This window comes from Tachysurus vachellii, chromosome 7, assembly GCF_030014155.1.
Source record: "Tachysurus vachellii isolate PV-2020 chromosome 7, HZAU_Pvac_v1, whole genome shotgun sequence".
Classification (NCBI taxonomy): Eukaryota; Metazoa; Chordata; class Actinopteri; order Siluriformes; family Bagridae; genus Tachysurus; species Tachysurus vachellii.
In genome coordinates, this window is record NC_083466.1 from 2,546,570 (window position 1) to 2,569,086 (window position 22,517).

Here is a 22,517-nt window from a genome sequence, read left to right on the forward strand (position 1 = left end):
AAGGAAATTACATCAGACCCCCAGACAGGGGTCTTAGAACCAGGACTCTATTTTACACTTTCTTTCCATAGTTTTATTTATCGTTTCATATTCATAGCACATTGGAGCCTTCTCTATCATGCTGCATCATGATATATTTAAGCTGGGAGCGTGAAAGGTAGCAGGCGTCTCAGCAGACGTGAATGAAGCTCCTGCATCTTTCAGAGTTCTGTACCTGAATTGTCAAGCAGGTCAAAGTGCTAAGATAAGAATGTTAAACATTTCTGCTTGCCACATGACTATGTAGAGGCCAAACAACTGGTTGGTGTACTAGGGGTGATACTCACTAGAGTCAGGAAATCAAATTCATGAAATGGATTTGGGACAGAGGCTGAAAATAGAAAAAAACAACGACGAAGTAGCACTTTAATATCCGTTCACCACATTTTCACTAAACTGCTGTAATTATAGAAAGTTGTCATGAGGTGAATATACATTTGTATGAGAGACTAAAAGGCTGAAAAGGCTCGAGAGAACTGTTGTTTATGTATTTCCTTTTGAAACAGAAGTCGGAGTGATGGTCTGTATGATTTACAGCCAGTAGCATTCAAAATATACCATACTCCTAGTAAATTATCCCTATCAGTCAACAAACTAGCTAAATAAGTTAACAAACTAGCAATAAGTTTCCCGAGTTGCAGAACTGTCACTGGAATCAATATTTCGTGTACCACACAGGGTTGTAAGGAACAAGGAGCATAGGACTTGGGGCACAAGACTGGGAACACCATGGTCAGGGTAGCAACACATTGCAGAGCACAATTTCACACACACACACACTCACTCTATCACACACTACAGACAATTTAGTGATGCCAATCTGCCAATCTGTTTTCAGACTGGGGTATAAACTGGAGTACAGTAGGCAGTAATTGAACCCTCATCCCTGGCACTCCCACCCACCGTACTCCCAATGCCATCTCTACTCTAGAGAAAAAGATGATGAAGCACATGTTTCATGGTGTATAAAAGCTGACTTGAGATTTGGATTAGCCTGAGGTACAACATTCCCACACTGAAACAAACAGCCCCGAGTTGCTCAGACTTTCCCCCAAATTTGCACAAATTACATTCAAACAAAAAATAGCTTGGAAGACACATACAAAAATGCACCAACAAAACAAATGCATTTTAGAGAGCATTTCATTGGGCAAACACAGGGCTTTTCCGAAACTGATGAAATCACTCACTCACTCACTCACTCACTCATCTTCTACCGCATCGGGCATCAAGGCAGGATACACCCATCGCCAACCCATCGCAGGGCACACACACACTCTCATTCACTCACGCAATCACACACTATGGACAATTTTCAGAGATGCCAATCAACCTACCATGCATGTCTTTGGACCGGGGGAGGAAACCGGAGTACCCGGAGGAAACCCCCGAGGCACGGGGAGAACATGCAAACTCCACACACACAAGGCGGAGGCGGGAATCGAACCCCCAACCCTGGAGGTGTGAGGCAAAAATTGAAATTTGTCCGTAGTGTGTGATTGCATGAGTAAATGAGAGTGTGTGCCCTGCGATGGGTTGGCACTCCGTCCAGGGTGTATCCTGCCTTGATGCCCGATGACGCCTGAGATGTGACCCGAGGTAGTTTGGATAAGCGGTAGAAAATGAATGAATGAATTAATGAATGAATGAATGAATATTATTAGATTATTTCAGTGACATTTTACTACACACTGTGTAGTACAGTGATGTTGAATGGTTGCCACTAGTTGGTCAGATGTAAGTCAGATCATTTTCTATAACAGAAGCTCATAACTTACGGCTATTAAAACATAACTTGTTTTGATGTTGCGTAACGACGCGTGTTCATAATAGTTTCTTACAAATGCATGCCATTGTTATTTGCATTTAGCGACATCCGCTTAAGTGAAGGTAAAGATAAACGGTAAAGCTCAGAGATCGCTGAAAACACAAAATGAAAATTAAATGCTGAAATTCAAGGAATTTCTCTGGAGAAAAAGTGTCATTTTCTTTACAACATTAAACATTTTATTCATGCAGAATTAAGTATGATACTGGTTTGTTACAAAAACCAAGAAATAAAACTCACACAAGGAAAACTGCATGGTTTTTACTGTTTTGTGTCGTCTCTCCTATGAAAGATTTACAAATAAATGTGTTTGTTGACAAGCCAAGGCACTCCGAGTGCAATTCTCATAGACATTACAAACCTAAGTATCTGTAAACATGCATGCAGAATGTCCCTATGATTACATTAGTCCACTGGGTCACCGCAAGTGAGATATTTTGATTAGGATGGCGCTCTCATCTTCCGCTCGAGGACGCACCTGTTCCCTGTTGACCTTTCTACCCGTCAAACAGATCTGTCTGTGATTGTAACGTGACTACACAAGGCGACAGACATGAAAGTGGATTCGGCGCACTTCAACTGGTTTGACCTTGGGCTTCGACAAACGAGAGCTCAGACGTGTCGCAGCTAAATTCACTCTCTAATTAAAACCCTGTTTATTCAGGACAATCATAGTAATAACAGAACAGATATATAGAATAATAGAAATAAATGATAATCAAATAAATGATACTCAAACAATACGTTGAGATTTAAAAAGGTAAATACGGTGCAATTCTTGTGATAGGTTTAAATCTCACTTCGTTCCTAGTTCCTGTTTGAATGGTTATGCACAAAACTAATGCAACACTGAGATTTCTGTAGTCTGTGAAGAAATGTTTAAGACACCTTGCATCCACAATGCTAATATTTTTAGCGATACAGAATATCCTTTTAAACTCATATCAGGATGCTAAACATTCATAATGCTGCAACCATAATACATCAAAAATTAAAAAATTAATTGTGGATCATTTCTGCTCTATCATTTTAAAAGAAAAAAATATGTTTAGGATTAGGAAATCCAATTTAAATCTTATGAACTTTTTTAATGCAAAGCGACATTATGTTTAAATCTACAGCTTTATATAGCAGTTATTCTTTAAAAATGTATTTTTATTGTTTAAAATTCTTGATGTCTATGCTTGGCTTCATAAATTTATAAATAAGCTAAATTGTTATTATTATTATTATTGTTGTTGTTGTTGTTGTTATTATTATTATTATTATTATTATTATTATTATTACTACTACTACTAATAATAATAATAATAATAATCATGGTTTATTAATATGAGATTAAATTATTTATATTGTTTTATATTCATTTTCCTTACAATAATATATGTTATACATATCCCTAAGTTTTTCATTTCTATTTAACTTGACTTCACGGATGATACGTAAACACGTGCCATTATGTAATAACTTATTAAAAAAAGAATGATTCATACAGGAGAAACAGATGGTGCTATAAATATATCATGTGTGGGAATAAAATCGTGAACAGTACCTGAAAGTCTTAAAATGAAGACGTAATTTTTAAGAAGAGAAAACGCTAAAATCTCACATGAATCATCAACATATATATAAATATGTATGTATGTTTGTATGTATGTATGTATGTATGTGTAAATGCACATAATCTGATGCAACTTAAAATGGACTAAAACAGATATTTTTACTCTCATGGACCGAGGACGATGTCAGGGCGGCTTCCACCAGAAAGATTCAGCGGCTCAGTAGGAGCTAAATCTGCTCCAGGGCCTATGCACCAATCCATAGGCATTCTAAAAACAGCCTCACTGCTCATAGGCAACCTGTAACCAAAGAGAAGAAAAAACGATTAAATAAATGTGCTTTGGACTCTGCAGGGGTTTGGATCTGAATGTTAGGTCTTAGAAATCCATAAGTACAGAAAAAAGGTTCAGTTCAGTTTTATCCATAAATGCAAAATGATCCATGAAAAATATCAATATGTTCATTGATTTTGACTGGTGTGATTGTTTAAGGATTCGTTATTTACTGTTTTTATTGATAAAATAATTAATGCTACAAGCTACATTTGATCTGAGATGTGAAGCAAGTACAATTTTTTTAAGCAGAAAGATTTCGTGAGTCTTGCAGTGTTTGATTTTAATTTTCGACATGTTTGTGAGGCATGTGATGATTACGTACTACCACCTACTCTAGTTCATGTTTACTTTGTATGATTGTGTAGTATATATTGGGCTATATAACGGGCTATAACGCAAATATACTTTTGGTAATAGCTCGTGGAAATGGCAATATTAGCCTAACAATTAAGTTCTAAAAGATTGAAGGAGTATTTAGTGTTGGTGCAGGAAAGAGTAGGAACATTGAGAATTGTGCATTTGAATTATTTTATTTATTTATTTATTTATTTTTTTTTTTTGGGGGGGGGGTCCTTGTGGTGTAGCAAATAATCTGAAATTAAATTTTAATTTTAAATTTAGAAATTATTTAATATTTTAAGATATACTGCAAAGATTGGAATAAAACAACGGATAATATATAAATATTATAAGAAGAAAACTAAAAAATAAGAAGAAATCCTTTTGTTTTGGCTAGTTTCATGCCTTATGTAGACATTTTTAGTTCAAAGGACAAAAAAGGTAAGATAACATAAATAAAAGTATAAATAAGATAGATGGCATAAGTGAGAACCAGAACTCTCACCAGTTATGTGGATGTTCCACAATATAAACCTTAAACTATAATTGTTACAACCTTTACAAAGTTGTTAACACTAGTACAGATTATGAATTATTTCCCTATCACATCACACCCCCGAGCATTTTATTCCTTATATAAATAGTATGCGTAATGTTTCATTGAACTACAGAATTTATCCTTCACAGGGTCACAAGGAACCTCCCAGGGGTCTATCCCAGGGGACTCAAGGGACACCCTGGACAGGGTGCCAACCCTTTTCAGGGCACAACTACACACACTCGCACATTCTGGACAACTTTGAGTTGCCACATGTATTTGGACTGGGTAAAGAAACCAGAGTATCCAGAGGAAACGCCCAAAGCAAGAGGAGAAAATATAAACTCCTCACACAGGGAGGAGGGAAACAAACTGCTCACCCCTAAAGGTGTGAAGCAAACATGCTGAATAGTCCATGTTTGTTGAAGTATCAAACAGAATAGTGAGGACATTTGTCCTGGCACAGGAGAAAAATATAAAGCCTGAAAAGGTTCTTGTCCCCACATTAGGTAAGTTACTTATGGCTGGACAGATTGACTAGGAAATGGTCACCTCAGTCTTAGGATGTCAAGTCATGTGTTATCCAGTGGTTAAGAACTGATTTCATAACAATAAAAAAAAACCTGATACTTTTGCCAATTGCCAAAAGCAACAAAGAAGCAAAGCTTGCTTCTCTCCACCAAATAAGATTTGCAAAAAAATTAAAATGATTTGCTTCTTATACACTGCTACTGACACTGCCATCACTGGGTTACACTTCCTTCCATCAATCATCTCTCTACGCAATTTCTTTTAAAAAAAAGAGAGAAAAAAAAAAGTGTCTTCGCTGACACTTTACCCCTTTTCGAATGGGAAATTATTTCTCAATCGTGTTACCGTAACATCTGTCTGAGGTAGTTCCCACTGAAGAGGAAGTGTTAACAACAAGTATGGGAAATGACCTGCCAGGTACCAAGCCGTGCTTTGAGGATTTGCGGTTAAATAAGATTGATGTCCTGCTGTCTGGCTTCATCAGAGAAAGACCGAGAGACAGAGAGGAGGAGAGTGAGACAGGAGGAAAAGCATGGAGACCTTTGTCTTTTTGTTTCCTCAATTTGACTTCTCTGCCCCTAAGGAGGAAGTGTATTTCAAAATGCTCGGCGAGACCGTGTGGGGTGCTACCAGAATGAAAGACAGCCAATCGAGGTATATTTTCTATCCGTTTTTAATCATAAAATCTTTTATTACTGACTCTATATACGGACCTTGTAATTACTAATTACAGGAGATCGAAGTATATGATGTGGACAGGTTGTGATGTATTTGCATTGCTTCACTCTTTCATCAGAGCTTTGAATCCAGATATCCTGAAGATTACTTAATGCATAACCGCAATCTTCTGTAAACAAAAAGTGATTTAGATGTGGACTTTGTCGATACAATGTTGTTATCCAGTGCTACAGCTTTTTTCCTTGACTAGAAACATAATGATTTGTACTGTACATAGATCTGTTGCAAGCCATCGCTACTAAAGTACAAGAGCTTCACCCCAAGTGGTTCTTGCACTACAAACAGTTACAAAGAAAGACAAAGTTTTCTTATAAAAAAAAATACTTTTTCTGAAGGTTTTCTGGAAGTCTTTATAAAGAAGTAGAGAAATGGTTCATGAACAAAGTTTATCAGTACTTCCCCTTATTTCGGATCTTATATCGTGCCTTTGGTTGTCAGCATGGCACGTATTACAAATAACCGCATAACAAATACACCATCTATTAGATTAAAAATATCATACTTGACATAAGCTCACATACGTTTACTTCACTCTTCACGACAAAAAGTTTGTTCGGATGGTTATACGTATCTTCAAAGTCAGTTTTAAGGAGGTTCTTTAAAAAAATCTATTAATACTCTTATGTTAAATGGTTTAAGCCAAACATGATTTAAAATTTACGGTTTGTTTTATTTATTAAAATTAACTCAATTTGTCAAACAAGCTACCAAACATATGCACTCAGTAATAAATATCCATGTGTTAATGTTTGGTCACGTTTTTTTTTAACACATAGCCAGCTCTAGGGAAGGACCATTGAGGGCAACAAGCATGACCTAAAATAATGTGGCATAAATTCTTTAAGGTGCTAGAACACATCCCCCATATAAAAGGTGTCTAATCCAGAAGGAAGGGGAACAAGGTGTAATTAACTCTAGAATCATTCCAAGGAAGACAAAGAATCATTACAAAAATAACCCTGTCTGTCTTAGAGTACTACTTGATTCATTCATTCGCCATCAATGTAACGTTATTTAAAATGTCACGTTTGAGTGCCGTGTATAATGTTAACTAGTTGACTTATAAAATACCACTTGATCCAGCACTTCCTTAACAAAAAAAACATAGACATAGACATAGTTCCAGGAAGGAAGTGAAATAATTGTTGCTTAAAAAAAAAAAAAAAAAAAAAAAAAAAGCCAAGACTGTGAGAAAGTGGCAATGAATCTTTTTTTTTTTTTTAAAAAACCTGCCCTGTCTATCTCAGCATACTACTTTAGTCGATATAACACATTGGTTAGCCATGTATAATGTTAGCTAGAGGGCTCATTAGCCGATAACATAGCTACATAAAACAGTTTTTCATTGTCATGCAGAAATAATGACAAGGACAAAGACAAGGACAAGAACAAAAAGTATCGACTGAGCCTTCTGATGACCAGATCTGGATCACACGAGAATGTGAGCCCAGAGAAAAAAGCACCAACTAAAACCAATCAGTAAGTACACATGATACAGATAGTAAATCCTAAAATTTGGTGCCAATGGACTTCCTGATTAAATAAGAAACACCACCTTATCTGTGACTTACAGCATTCCACCTGATGTGGCTTTGAGCTGGAATGATTCCTTTGAAGACCTTTTGGCACATCCAGGTGAGCTCATATTAATGTTAAACAATGAAGAAGTACTAGATCGTGGTTGTGTGCAGAGATCCTCTTGGGAACCGAAGCATGAATGGAATAACAAAGAGATGTTTCTGGTTGCTTGACATTTTTGAACCAGCCCCAGGATTGTTCGATACGATTGCGATTTTTTTTTTATACTCGACAAACAAGTCTAGCATTTACTGAAGTAGTCCAGCGATGAGGAAGAACTTTCTCAATAAAACTCTCCAGCAGACAAAACCAAGAAGGATCACTTCTGCATTGTAGTGTGGCTCAAGGCTGTTGAGTACAAAAAATGTTCTTTGTTCTGAAGTATCTGTTGTTGTGTAGTGACCCGAGATCGATCAGCCAACATTTAAGATCCATCTCTGGGTTGAATTCAGGTGATCAAATCTATATCAAGCATGTTCCTTTTAGATAGATTGGAGACCTTCACGCAATTCCTGTGCTCCGCATTTATTCACAATCAATTTAACGTTTGTATAATGTATAATGGGGGGGCACGGTGGCTTAGTGGTTAGCACGTTCGCCTCACACCTCCAGGGTTGGGGGTTCGATTCCCGCCTCCGCCTTGTGTGTGTGGAGTTTGCATGTTCTCCCCGTGCCTCGGGGGTTTCCTCCGGGTACTCCGGTTTCCTCCCCCGGTCCAAAGACATGCACGGTAGGTTGATTGGCATCTCTGGAAAATTGTCCGTAGTGTGTGATTGCGTGAGTGAATGAGAGTGTGTGTGTGTGCCCTGTGATGGGTTGGCACTCCGTCCAGGGTGTATCCTGTCCTGATGCCCGATGACGCCTGAGATAGGCACAGGCTCCCCGTGACCCGAGGTAGTTCGGATAAGCGGTAGAAAATGAATGAATGAATGAATAATGTATAATGTTAACTAGTTGACTTATAAAATAGCACTTGATCCAGCACTAAGATCCATCTTTGGGTTGAATTCAGGTGATCAAATCTATATCAAACATGTTCCTTTCCTGGTTTAGATGGAGTGGAGACCTTCACGCAATTCCTGCGCTCTGAGTTCAGCGAGGAGAACATCGAGTTCTGGTTAGCATGTGAGGATTACAAGAGCACAGAGTCTTCTGCCAATCTACAATCCAAGGCCAGACAGATGTATGCCGTATTTATTGATGCAGAGGGTCCAAAAGAGGTACGCTAGCAAACACTCCTGTTCATTACTTTATTAGCGCTTTACACTTTTCTCTTTTCTCAAGTTGTTTTTAGTGTATATAAGATTTACAAACTTAAACTCTAGACTCTAGAGTAACTTTAAGAGAGAGAAAAGTCTAAAGATCGTCTAAAGCTGTGTCGTCTAAAGACGTGTCATACTTTAGGAAAGTTTCAAAACTGTGACAGAACACGTTTCAGATAATGAAGACTTTCCTATTGATCATCACAATTTACTCACCGGTACATTTTAAAATTCGTCAACAATTTCGGACCAATCAGAATAAAGAATTAAAAAAAAAAAAAAGAAAAAACAACCCTCACACTATGTCTGACTTTAATAATGCTGGCTGAAAACCTTATTTATCAATTTTCCGGCTGATTCTCTCGGAATTGATTTCAAGTCGAGCGGTTTGATTCTTTTAAACGTCTTTCATCAAAAGAAGTAATTATCGATTCGTTTTGACTCAGCAGGTGAAATCGTGAAATCTAAATGCTTACAATGTATCATCTAAAAACATAAAACTGTAATAATGAAGAAATATAACAAAGGAATCGAATGTTTAGAGACAAGGATGACGGAGATGGCTGAACGACCGGCATGTCGTTTAGCGTAAATCAGATATAATTGTGCATGCGAATTGATTTATCCATTGTAAGTGTCTTTTATGTATCTATCTCTGCTGTAGTAGCCGTTCTCATAAACCTGACAAATGAAAAAGCCCCTATGACTGAGAAGCAGCCTCAACACGAGACCAGAGGCTTAGTTTCACTTGTTTTTTGGATGAACTTTCGTGTTTGCGAGGCTGCAGTGAGAAGCCTCTGCAAAAGGTATTGTGTCTGTCTGAAAAAACGGCCGAGTGCGGCCACAAGACCGAAGTGGAGACAGTGTGGTTTTCCTGCTAACATTTCTCAGCTGGGCCTGCAAACCCACCCTCCATCTTTATTCAGCCACCCACGCTCTTGCACTCTGAGGAGAAAAAAAATAAAGCACTTGAAAATAGAAGTTAGCAAACGTTACTGAGTCAAAATGAACTGTCACAACTTGATCATTTAACCAACACTGACACCGAATACTGTATATTCAAAGTACCAAATTCTATATTAAACTACAGTATATACTGTATAACACTATAAATAAACTGAGGACTTCACTGAAGCGAAGAGTTGTTCTCGTTTGCATGTGTTTTGAACAGGACGAAGGTTTTAACACGTCAAATAATCACCGACTCACATCTCGGTTGCCTACATTTCTTCTAATTAATAAGCTTTTTAAATTGTTCTCCGCTGTCGGCTGTACAGAGCTTGAAACCCCTAATCTCGCTCGTGTTTTGTCACATATTTTAACAACCTCTATCTAATCACAAATTGAATGAATCTATGAAGCCATCAGTGACATTTGTGTTGAGTTGCACAGACACATTTTGTCAAGCATGTTTCAACACGACCACTAAAACAAACACCTTTTTTTTTTTCTTTAGTAGATCTCAAACAATTTATTAAAAAGTGGGTTTAAATTAAAAATATTTTTCTTCAAGTCTAAAGTGACCATAAATCACAGGAGATTTTTTTTGGCAGACTTTGGTTTGTATTTAACCTTTAAGTTTAAGCTAACATTTAAGCTGCATATGGACTGTATTTTATATTGCAACGTAAGGAAGTCTAGGTGATTCAGGCTGCAGCTAGCAAAAGTGAGAAAATGAACCGAAAAGCAATATGACTAGCTGTGGTGTCAGCTAACATAGATGAAAAATATCTTAATCGTCCCCAAGAAAGTATAAAATACATACATGATTGTTTGTAAAACTCTATCTAATGCTGACTAATTGCTATATATCTAGGATAAGATGCATTAATAGTTCACAAAAGGTCACATGATATAATGATATGCAAATGTCTTACTGATGCTAAGATTGTACCATGGTGATCATATCTTAAACATCCTGAAACATTTATTTTAAATATACATCGTATTATTTGTTCCAGATTAACATCGACCACACAACCAAGCAGGACATTCAGAAGAATATTGCACAACCAACACCATCATGTTTCGATTCAGCGCAGAGCAAAATCTACGCCTTGATGAAGAAAGACTGCTACCCGCGCTTCCTCACCTCGGACATCTACCTGAGTCTGACCAAGAGGAAAGTGCCTCCAGCCATGACCAGGAGAAGGTCTCGATCGTTCGTCTTCAGCGACCGTGAGGATAATGCGGCAGCCTGGCTGTAGCTTCTCCTCCACGACAGTTAGCATACCGGTTCCTACTGGTTTCGACGCAGCGATGCATCTTTCACGACTCATTGCTTTGTACCGGAGCAAAAGAGTTGATCTTAGGCTCCAATCTTCGCAGATTTGATCAAATAACATCGTCGCCAACATTGCTACATGCCACAAGCGTTTGCTTAGTACAAAATACAGAACAAGCAGCTAAATACAAGATTGTGTTAACGTTAGCTAGCTAAATCTTAAACGTAGGCAACGTCAATATTGTCTGTCTACCTTCTACATGGACGTAGCAGTTTTTAAGGTCAGACTGAGTTTGTTATGATGATGCTCGGTGAAAGAACAGCAATTTTGAAACATTTGTGTTAACCTGCTTGTTCTAATACATTTAAAATCGTTTTATAGTAACAGCTCATTCACAGAGACTTCTAACATAATCATGATGTACATAAACTAAAGCTAATAATCAATTGATATCGCAAGCGAGACATGGAAGGGGTCTCTTTTTCCACAGCTTTATTTCCCAGACAGAGAAATTCTTTAAGATGAAAGAGTTTCTTTGAGAAACAAAAGGTGAAAGGATGACTATATATATTATAGCTGCTAGAACATACGCGATAACTCTTTTAAGCAACATTAAACGTGGTCGTACAAATCTGGATGTGATGCTATACAAAGATAATCAGTAGACTCGACAGTAACAGCTACGTTGATTGTTTTCCTATAACAAACATTACAATGTCATATTATTACATTTGCGTTTTCCTGATCATATGTAGCTTAAACTCCGCCCCTTGTTGTCTCTGGAACCCCAGTGTTCACAATGATTTGTGCATATCATTTTTTTTTTTTTTTTTTTTTTTTTTTTAAGAATACCTGTAAGTATTAATCTGAGAGCCAGGAAAATATGTTTAAAGCTATGAGAAGAGATCTATTAAGGAACAATAATATCTCTAATATTATATAGTCTCTATTCCTAATATACATATTAGCATTCAAGTATTATATCAAGCTATGAATTATTTATTATATTGATTAAAATTTTGCCCTTTGCCCAAAGATTTTCTTGCTAATCTATTTTTATTAACACGATTACAATCTTAGCTTTAATTTGTAAATTGTATATACAAACCTGTGTGATAAATCACTGTATCATAATTTTAAAAAAAATGTTTCTCACTAAATGTTTCTCTCAATGATCTTGGTGGAATTTTTATTCGTATATAAAGATTCAGTATGCACATGGAACTGAGGCTTTGCTAACAAAAGTGATGGTGTAAAACGATGTGTCTAAACGAAAGGGTTGTAATCTGGATTTAAGTGGACATAAGTGGTTTCCACTTGATTTTAGTTGATTACGTCGATTAGTATGATGTGGTGATTTCTCCTAGTCGAGGTGAAAGGTCAAGAAAGCAGCGATATGCAGTTTCATGCGAATCTGTTAAAGCTTCAATTTTGAAGTGTACCAGATGAAGCCAACTGCGAGTGAGAATCCTGCACTTGTTATTCCTTCACAGTTATTATACTGTCCATTAACTCAATCAAAGCTGTATTTGTGACATATTTTAATGAATTTTAATGAATTGAACTTTAATTAACCAATAACCTACTTGAGCCCCTCCCCCACCCCCCATTCCTTCTGACCAGGCAGTTACTAAGGACGAATGAATGAATGAAATAAACACCTCACATCACCGCAAATCCATGTTTGTCCAACTAGCTTCATATTTGATCATTCTTTCATGCCAGCATATATATATATATATATATATATATATATATATATATATATATATATATAACCGAGGTGACTGTGGTGATGAAAAACTCCCTTAGATGGAAGAGGAAGAAACCTTTAGAGGAACCAGAATCAAAAGTGAACCCCATTCTCATTCGGGTGACACTGGTGGGTGTGATTATAAACTGTTATAAACAATGGTGAGTGTTATTATGAATAATGTCCTTTCTACAGTCAGATACAGTCCAACTATTGAGTATTGATTAGGAGGTTGTTGTCCTTAAAGGCCAGAAATTTCATGAAGCAGCTGGAACATCTCTAGACGCCTCAGGATCCTCACAGGGTTGGCCTCATCTTACTGAAAAAAAAAACCTCCTTTTTTATATTGAATTTAATCCTGAGGAGAGTTGTTTAAAAGTTTAAAAGTCTTTGGACAAATCGAGCTGCTTGAACTCACAAATGTTTGAGTCATTCAAATTCACATTCAAATTGTGTTTGTCCCATACACAGTCGGACATGTCGTGAAATACTTTACGAGGGTATTATGAAATAGAGTCAAAATAAACAAAATGAGACCAAATAATATAAAATTTAATAATTACAGAACCTCAGTAAAGGGAACCTTAAACGGCGGATTATACCCAGTTACTACGGAACGCTCCAGATAATCTGATTAATATATAAAATCAGACTTCCATCACATCCTGAAGCACAATTCGATCCGTCCACACTGAACAGACTCTTAGCAAATATAAATTATGTATGCACATAAAAGCGTGCAGGATACATAAGATCTGTAGTACGGAATCAGAGCCAGAATAACAAGTGCAGTGTTAGTAGGTGAATCTATCACACCCAGATATTACTTTATCTCGAAAAAAAAACAAAAAAAAAACCAGACATTAAACCACAGAAGAAATCTATATTTCATGAGTGAAGCAGGCTTGAGTAAAATATTAATGCTGTAGACAAATGATATGTGTAAACCTACTTTACAGAATCCATTACCAACAAAAATGTCATTATTTTGAAAATATCGGGAGGGAAAGCCGTTAAGCTTTGATAGGGCGAGATTGTTTATGGTTCAGGAACTGTTATTGATATTCCTCAGCAGGTCGAGGTATTCAAATCGTGCAATTAAGGTATTAAATCGTATTTCTTCTTTTTTTTTTCTTCTTCCATTTTCTTTCCTTGGGAAAATAAATGAAAGATTGTTTCATCAGGAATGCGGCTCGAAATCCCGAGGCCTTTGACTCTTGAGCATTTAACAAACAAACACAATAAGGTTTGAAGTAAAAAAAACTAGCGTGATTTGTTTCGCAGTGTGATGATTGAGATCTTACTTGCCTGTCGCTTTAATGAGGAAAGCGTTGATTGTCTGTGGATTTCTGGGTAAGAAACCGGGTCATGTCGTTTTTATCTCTGTTCCGTCTCGGAAAGCCAGAAGGGAAAAGAAAATAAAGCCGATCAAAAGAGCGAGCCGAGTAATTAGCCTGTTATAATGACCTCGCACTGTATCACATGACACAATATCATGCATCAGACATCACTCACTCTCTCACTCATTTTCTACCGCTTATCCGAACTACCTCGGGTCACGGGGAGCCTGTGCCTGTGATCTCAGGCATCATCGGGCATCAAGGCAGGATACACCCTGGACGGAGTGCCAACCCATCGCAGGGCACACACACACTCTCATTCACTCACACAATCACGCACTACGGACAATTTTCCAGAGATGCCAATCAACCTACCATGCATGTCTTTGGACCGGGGGAGGAAACCGGAGTACCCGGAGGAAACCCCCGAGGCACGGGGAGAACATGCAAACTCCACACACACAAGGCGGAGGCGGGAATCGAACCCCCAACCCTGGAGGTGTGAGGCGAACGTGCTAACCACTAAGCCACTGTGCCCCCCCTGCATCAGATGTAATAAATAGAAATTAAATTTCAATAAAGCTATCCAATGCTGTGACAGAGCTCGGTGTGACTAAAAATACACTCACTACCTTCAATCTCTCAAACATTTTTTCCTATTGAACAATATTGCTTTGTTAGCTGAAGGTGTTCACCTGTATCATGTAACTTCGTGATTATTTTGTCTATTTATTCCCTGCTTTGTCTGTAAAGTCATATTCACTTGTACTTTCTGATTTTTGATTCTATCCGGGTTTATGCTTATCACATGCTACCTGTTGCTTTTGTGTGTTTTGACCTCCGATATAGATTTTTAACTATGCTAAGTTTCTTTTAACAAAAAACATGAAATACAAATTCAACAGAAACGCGATTGTTGTGTTAAAAACGGACAAATCCTAATGGTTATTCCGGTCACACCAAGCAATCAAGAGCTGTTTTAATTATTTATCAAGAAGCTAATATTAGGTTTGAGTTGGGAATTTTTTATTTAAAATATGAAATAGGTTTGAACGTGTGTGTGTGTGTATGTTTGTGTGTGTTTGGTGCCCTCTGATGCACTGCATTCCTGCCCTGTACATCTTCTTTCCCTTTTCCACCGCAAGCCTAACCGCAATGAAGCACTTTCTTAAGCACTTACTGAGTTAGCGAGTTACTGATGATGAATAATGAATGAAAAGAGACAAATTTTCAGCTGCTTGAAAAGATTTCTCCTCTGAACCCAAATATATAAACCATATAAGGAATAAAACGATCTAAACAACGCCATGACGTCACGTTATGTGCACAAGGTATTTAATTAGCATAAGCTTAACATACCTGAAATCTAACAAAACTTTTATTATTTTTATTAATATCTATTTATTTTATCTGATCATTAACACACCAGAATAGTGACCTGGGCAACACTCTGTTAGCAAAACTAATTCATTTCTTTATTTTACTTGCTAGTTAGGAAACTTGTATACAAAGGTCTAGGGATATGGAGTGTAAAGTCTTCAAAAATGTGTTATAATAAATATAAAACATACAAGACTCCCCTGCTACAAACTGGTCTTTTACAAATGGTCACCTGCATAGTGTGTGGTGTGTACAGCAATGATGGGAAATCAGTGAGAGTGTGCTTCAAACAGGTTTGGGACTCTGATTTAGACATGGAGGGGTAAAAGGCAGCGAGATATGGGGAAAAAAAATTGAATTTCAATCACGCTGAACAGAAATGTTGGCACTCCGGCTACGCTCGATTAAAAATTCAAGGCTGGAGAAATAAAGGTTGTGTTATTGCTGGCTTCTGACGCGACAGGAAACTAAGTAGTGGGTTGAAAGCAAGAAGGAAGTTGAAAGAAAGAGGAGCCACAGCTCCATCTAATGTGTGTGTGTGGAAAAAAAAACAGAAGAAAGAAGAAATCGCCAATGAATTAAACATCTCACGTTTAAAAACATCTCATTTTTATTTTATTATTATTAATATGTTATTTTTTTATTGACTCATCAAGTTATGTTTCCCTCGCTCACGTGTTCACTCTCTCACTCAGACACAGGTGTGTAAACAAATTCCTAACCAAATAACCCTGCGACAGGGTGAAGAGCTGTCGAGAGCACAATCCCCTCACCGCTCGGGTCTGTTTTTCAATAGAAACGGATTGAAAAACCAGTTCACACATGTACGAATTCCTTAGTTCAGATTATATTAGACCTCGTACGTCAGCTTTGTGTGCAAGAGCTGGAAGTGAGTAGAGAAACGACACGCTTGAAGCTTGATGCGCCCAAGCCTCAGACAGTTGGAACGAGGCACTAGGCAGTTGTAAGGAAGTGTTCGGTACTCAAGGTTGCGGGGAGAGCGACAAGGAGCGAGAGAGTGTGACCTGCTCTCCTCTGAGCACATCCCCACCACCTCTTTTGGAAATCAAATTCGCACAGCCACGTGTAGATGATTATGCATGCAAATCTTGGCCGTCCTTGTATTTTCCATCCCTGTAGACATTTACATGGCCAGGAAGCCTGCTGTGATACGGTTAATCAGCAGAGCTTTCTGGTTTGTGACATATACACAAGGGTTTTTGGTTTAAAAAAAAATAAATAAAAAAATAAATGAAAAAAATAAATAAATAAAATCAGGTGTCCTGAACCAAAAAAAATGAGAATTCAACATACCACCAAAAAAGGGGAAATCAGTGCTTTTTTGTGTGTAATTATACCGTATTCTCAAATCCGATTGGTCAGAAAAAACAGCTGAATATATTCGCTTATAATCGAATATAGCTTTATTAAAATTTAGTTTATTTTAATATGTTTCCATAGAAACAAATCAATCACCAGAACTGAGCAGCAGCTACCCACATAATCGAAGGCTAAAAAATGAACGAATAATCATGTATTTATGTGTCATTGTTTTGTAAGTCAGTAAGAGTTTACGGTTTTGAGTTTAATTGGTAGCAAAGAAAGAAAGAAAGAAAGAAAGAAGAAGGGTGAGTCTGGTATGGGAATGACTGTTTATAGCTACTATAAATTTACTAAACAGGAACTCATTTTAAAAGTAGAAATGGACAAAAAAAATTGTCAAATTTGCCCCCAAAAAATGTTCTTTGTTGCCGTTTTAAATACAATTGATTACTATTAAATAAATGTCACAGTTTATTGTGATATATTATTAAGTAAAAAAAATGTAAATATAATTTGTGCTAATAATTAATGGGCAATGTTTATCACTAACTGTATGCCCACATTAATATACCATTTCTATGCTAATATTATACAAGTGGAATACTAATGTGAATCATGTGAATGACATGAATCACGAATGTGAGTCATACGAATCGATCAACACATTAGTATTGAAATTTTCTATCTGAAACAGAATTATAAGTCGTCATTAACGTGAACTATGTGAATCATATGAAACAGTAATGTGAATCATGTGAATTGTAATTAAATGTATAACATATTGTCACTTTATAAACATTTATATTTCAAGTATACTTCAAATTGTAAGATTCTTTCTGAATTAAACAGAATTAAAAGTATGATTAAAGTTAGTAGTACTGTGAATCGTGTGAACCATATGACTCACTAACTTAAATCATATGAATCGCATATGTGAATCATTTGAATCATGATGATGTACATACATTCCCAAATAAATTAATACCTAAAACCTACCTATTTGCAAAAGTCAGCATTAATGTAAATCTTATGAATCATATGAATCATTATAAGAATCATGCAATGAAATGCAAGACATATTGTCACTTTATTAACCTTAAATGAACCTTAATTAAAATTCAACCTTAATGTGAATCATGTGAATCATTGATGTGAATTATTTAATAAAATTTAATTCATGCACATCACAAGAAAACATGAGCATATATTTTTTCCACTGTGTACATATCATGGCCTTATCATGGCCTATTATACAGTCCTGAAAGAGATTTACTGTAAACAAACTTAATATTATCAATAAAGTAAATCATTTGAATCATGAATGTGACTCACGTGAATCATGTCATGGAATTCTTTCTTTATTTAATACAGTTTACTTCAATACTATTGCAAGATTGTTGGATGATTCTTTGTTCTATGTGAAGTCACTGATAATGTGAATCATATGAATCATTAGTGTGAATTCATGCGTCTTGTTAAAATATCATAATATGAGTATTTAAGGAGTCAAATGTATAATTAAATGCTAATGTGAATCGGGATGATATAAAATTTAATACATGCATATTATGAGAAATTTGTTTAGTTTAATGCAAGAGACAGTGCTGATGTGAATCCTCATATGAATCAGATGAATCATGTGATAAAATTCATTATTTCATCGTATTTACTTTTATTTTTTACTTTTTCCCAAAAAATGCAAACGACCGAGTTTTTATCATGTGTAATAATAACTGGACGAGAGAACCTTATAACACGCAGGCGTTGATTAGTAAACTGTACCCCCAAGAAATGAATCATGCAAACCTATTATTTTTTTCATCAAGGATATTTGCACTGTTTAAATTTACGTTAAGAAGCAGGTGAACGACGGAAAGTGGAAAATGTGACATCGTCAGCTGCAGGTTTACACCGAGCTGAGGCCCATGTTGTACACTAGGCAAATTGGAGAAGACACAATGATTTCCACCACACTCTATTTGCCTACGACCAGATTTCCATTCAGCGATTTTAATGGCACGCTTTTTTCATTCTATTGTTTGATCGATGAGTTTAATGGTACACTGACCAGCCAAATCAGACCATCATATTAGTTTGTTCAATGTGCTTGTAGCTCCAAAGCGCCAGTCCAGACAAGAATTAACAAGCAAAAGCCTTAAGAACTATTTCAGAGATTTTCAAATTTATCTTGGTTTAGTGTTTCAATCTTTATTTTCCAAGTCACTATAGATGAACGGATACAAAAAAAAAAAAAAAAAATCAAAACTTTGAATAAAAAAATTTAAGACTTTATGTTAAATTCTTTAGAGTTGAATTCCCCATGCGCAAGGAAATCCCCATGCTCGAGAATCCCCCTAACGTCAGGTGTGTGTACAGGTAGGAGTATGCATCAGATTTACAGGATCACATATACTTAATCACAATAAACCGAAACACAATGACTCAAATAAGAAGAACGTTAATTTTAAACATTTTATTTACTGTAGCTTCCACTACTTATTAGTATTTAACAATCATTTGTTGCAATTGAGGCTTTATTTTTAATCACGTTCATTCGTGTGTTCCCATTTAAAGAAATATATCGCTTTAATAAACAATTTAAACGTTTTCATGTTGACTTTTATTAAAATTAGGAGCGGGTCCAAAAATCTGTAGCTACAAATTTGTGTGTTTTTGTGTTTTTTATGTCAGATTTTTTTATTGTTGCATATTAGTGGCTTGCTTCCTTGCAGGTTAAAAAAAAAAAAAAACTTGAAATAAAATAAAGAAGAATAATTTTCATGTAGTGAATTTTATGAAATGACAAAACAGGGCCACTAACAGACCAGAGCAGATTTTTCATATGAAGTATTTCGAAGAATAAGCGATTTCATTTTTTACCGTGGATATTTTTCAGACTTTATCAAATTGCTGCTTCCCCACATCACCTGCATCACCATCCTCCAGCCCAATCCCACCTTCACTACCAAAACCACCACCACCACCACCCCACCCATAGACGACATGGAAGTTCTTGTGCTTAGCATGTCGTCATCTGGGCCTTAACTTAGATCGGAAGAGGCTTCCCCACAGGTCCTGCGGTGAGGTGACCCTCCCAAGCTTAGCTTTGCATCTTCATTTCCATGCGTTCTATTCATGGAGGTAGTCCTGTTCAGACCCTCTAGACAGTCCCACACACTGGCAGAGTGCGCGCCAAGCAGATCGTGAGCACCAGAGTGGCGAAGATGGCCATAAAGTGAGTTCGTTTGGGAATATTTTTTTTTTTTTTTTTAAATTGTAATATATTTCTTCCTAGCTCATTATTATGTGTGATATTTGTATTTCTTAATTTAGAGAAATTATTTAAGAGAAACGAATTTCATGTCAAATGTTCGGGGTTGTAAGGTTATCCTGGTTTTGTAGCCTATGTGACTAGTGAAAGATCTAATTGTAATTTTGAAGGGTAGATTTTGTTGCTTTGCCAAGGAACCTGTTGAAGATGTTACAGTTTGGAGCGAGTCGATCGAAAAGCTGCTGGAGTCCCCAGGTAAGAAGCTATGGTTCTGTTTGTGTTGTGTGTTTGGTTTCGTTGTTTTTTTTTTGTGAGCGAATTAAAAAATTTAAGAGCCAAAAACAGAAAAAAAAAAACAACAAAAGTGATAAGTTGTGAATTTAGCTTTCTTCTTAAGAATTGCTTAATAAGTTCAATATTCTTTCAGTGTACTGATATACAACCTGTGTGCATCTAATTCAGGGTAATGTACTGTACCTTCAAAAACTCATTGTGTAATTGATAGAAATCAAGACTATGTTAAAATAGAATTAAAAAGGAAAAGCAATACTGAAATACTTGAAGGGCTTTGTCTTTTAAGGTGTTTTGGATAATTCAAATCCGTGCGTCAGCATTCAAATTGGAGCTTTGTGTCTTCTTGACGACAAGCCAACACCCAAAATGCAGCCTTTTTTCTTACATAAAACCAGTTTTATGTTATGATTCACTGTTATTCTGGATTTTTATTTTTTTCCCATCCATTGTAGCTGGCATGCATGCCTTTTCGGAGTTCCTGAAGTCCGAGTACAGTGAGGAAAACATCCTCTTCTGGCTAGCTTGTGAGGAATATAAGAAGATCACGTGCAGGACAGAAATGACGTGTGAGGCCAATAGGATCTACTCGGAGTTTGTACAAACAGAGGCTCCCAGGCAGGTATGTTGGATCTCGGGTTGTTTGAGGTGATCTGGAAATGTACCACTGAAAGAAAATCTGGATTTCATGTCTTTGTTTGGAGGAATCCATTTAGCATATGTAGTGAATAATTACATCACAACTATGTCATTATTAACTGCCATGCTGAAAAAAATCCAAATAACAATATTCAAATAATAGATAAAGCATCCGTTTGTTTCCAGATCAACATCGACTGTAAGACCCGAGCGACAATATCAAAAAACATTTCGGAACCGGAACTGGCCACCTTCGAAATGGCCCAAGCTCAGATCTACAGGCTCATGACGAGGGACTCATACCCGCGGTTTTTAAAATCCGACATCTACCAAGCGTTGCTGCAGAAATGAGGCTACACCTGGCTTTCTCTAGGATTAAAATGTCTTTCTTTAAGAGTGTGTGTTTGGTTCCCTGGTAAATGCAGGTTCATGTTCGTTCAGGCTTAAAACGCCGAGTTCCCATGGAGTTCTACCATAAAAGCCCCTCTTAATAGGCCATTTGGAACTGAGGAACTAAAAGGCTTTTCGTAATACAATATAGTGATTTAACTCGATATGACAGTATAATGTATCTTCACCAAAAGTAAATTTTCACCACGCATAAAAGAGACGAAAATAAACAACTATCGATGTGATTCTTAAAGATTTGTTGAGATTCTTTCAAAAGATATTTTGATTCTCCGCTGAGGAAAATGCTTCGATTTTCCTTCATATATTCTATTGTTTAAAAACAATATAATATAGAATATATAACTTTGTATATGTTGATTTATTTGATTTTTTTTTACTTAAATCAACATATACAAAGTTAAGCACTTTGTAAAAGTCCGAATAATCTAAAATCTTCCAAACAAATGTAGCTACTGTAGCTTTTGCTTGTATCGAAAAGAATAAGTAGCTGGCTTACTTATGATGATGACTATTTGTTTACAAAATGTGTGTAAAAAAAAAAAGAGCTAGATTAATTGAATAAATTGTTGACTCTAGCTAGAGAAAACTGGCTATCTAGTTATCTCAACTAGATGATGCACTGTCACCATTGTTTCCTGTAGATATTTACAATTTAAAGCATCTGACAAATGGTAGAAAAGGGTTTAAGACACAATTTCAAGCTACAATATTTGGAATTACATACAAACCTACATCACATGATCCCGGTCTCTAATATGTGTGTACGTGAATCCAACCTAAAATGAATGACTGATCACATCAACAACAATGTGCCAACATTACTAACTCACCACCAATCAGAAACAATTACCCGGTAACTAGCGCACTTTAAGTAAATCTAATTGAGAGTGTACTATCTAACAGGACTGAAAAACATCGTTCTGTGGACCATGTTCTATTGTACAGAAACTTGCAGGTTGCTGCACATTGTATTAGAAGTAAAATAAGGTTGTAGTGAAGTTTGTGGTGTGAACATATTTTGGGGATTTTTTTTAAAACATGCTTTTCATTGACTTTTTTTTTCTAAGAAATATATATATATATATATATATATATATATATATATATATATATATATATATATATATATATATATA

General features: G+C 36.3%; 2 protein-coding genes across 2 annotated transcripts; both read left to right on the forward strand.

Annotated features, from left to right (window-relative positions):
• The first annotated feature begins 5,524 nt into the window (after positions 1–5,524).
• rgs18 (regulator of G protein signaling 18) lies at positions 5,525–12,148 on the forward strand. The gene is made up of 5 exons (XM_060873867.1): positions 5,525–5,824; positions 7,265–7,387; positions 7,482–7,543; positions 8,540–8,706; positions 10,710–12,148. Exons 1-5 carry the CDS (start codon positions 5,703–5,705, stop codon positions 10,953–10,955), a joined length of 720 nt encoding a protein of 239 aa, XP_060729850.1. The 5' UTR covers positions 5,525–5,702; the 3' UTR covers positions 10,956–12,148.
• Positions 12,149–19,089: 6,941 nt separating this feature from the next.
• rgs1 (regulator of G protein signaling 1) lies at positions 19,090–21,575 on the forward strand. The gene is made up of 6 exons (XM_060873593.1): positions 19,090–19,135; positions 19,666–19,778; positions 19,915–20,004; positions 20,211–20,295; positions 20,787–20,953; positions 21,157–21,575. Exons 1-6 carry the CDS (start codon positions 19,090–19,092, stop codon positions 21,319–21,321), a joined length of 666 nt encoding a protein of 221 aa, XP_060729576.1. The 3' UTR covers positions 21,322–21,575.
• The last annotated feature ends 942 nt before the right edge of the window (positions 21,576–22,517 follow it).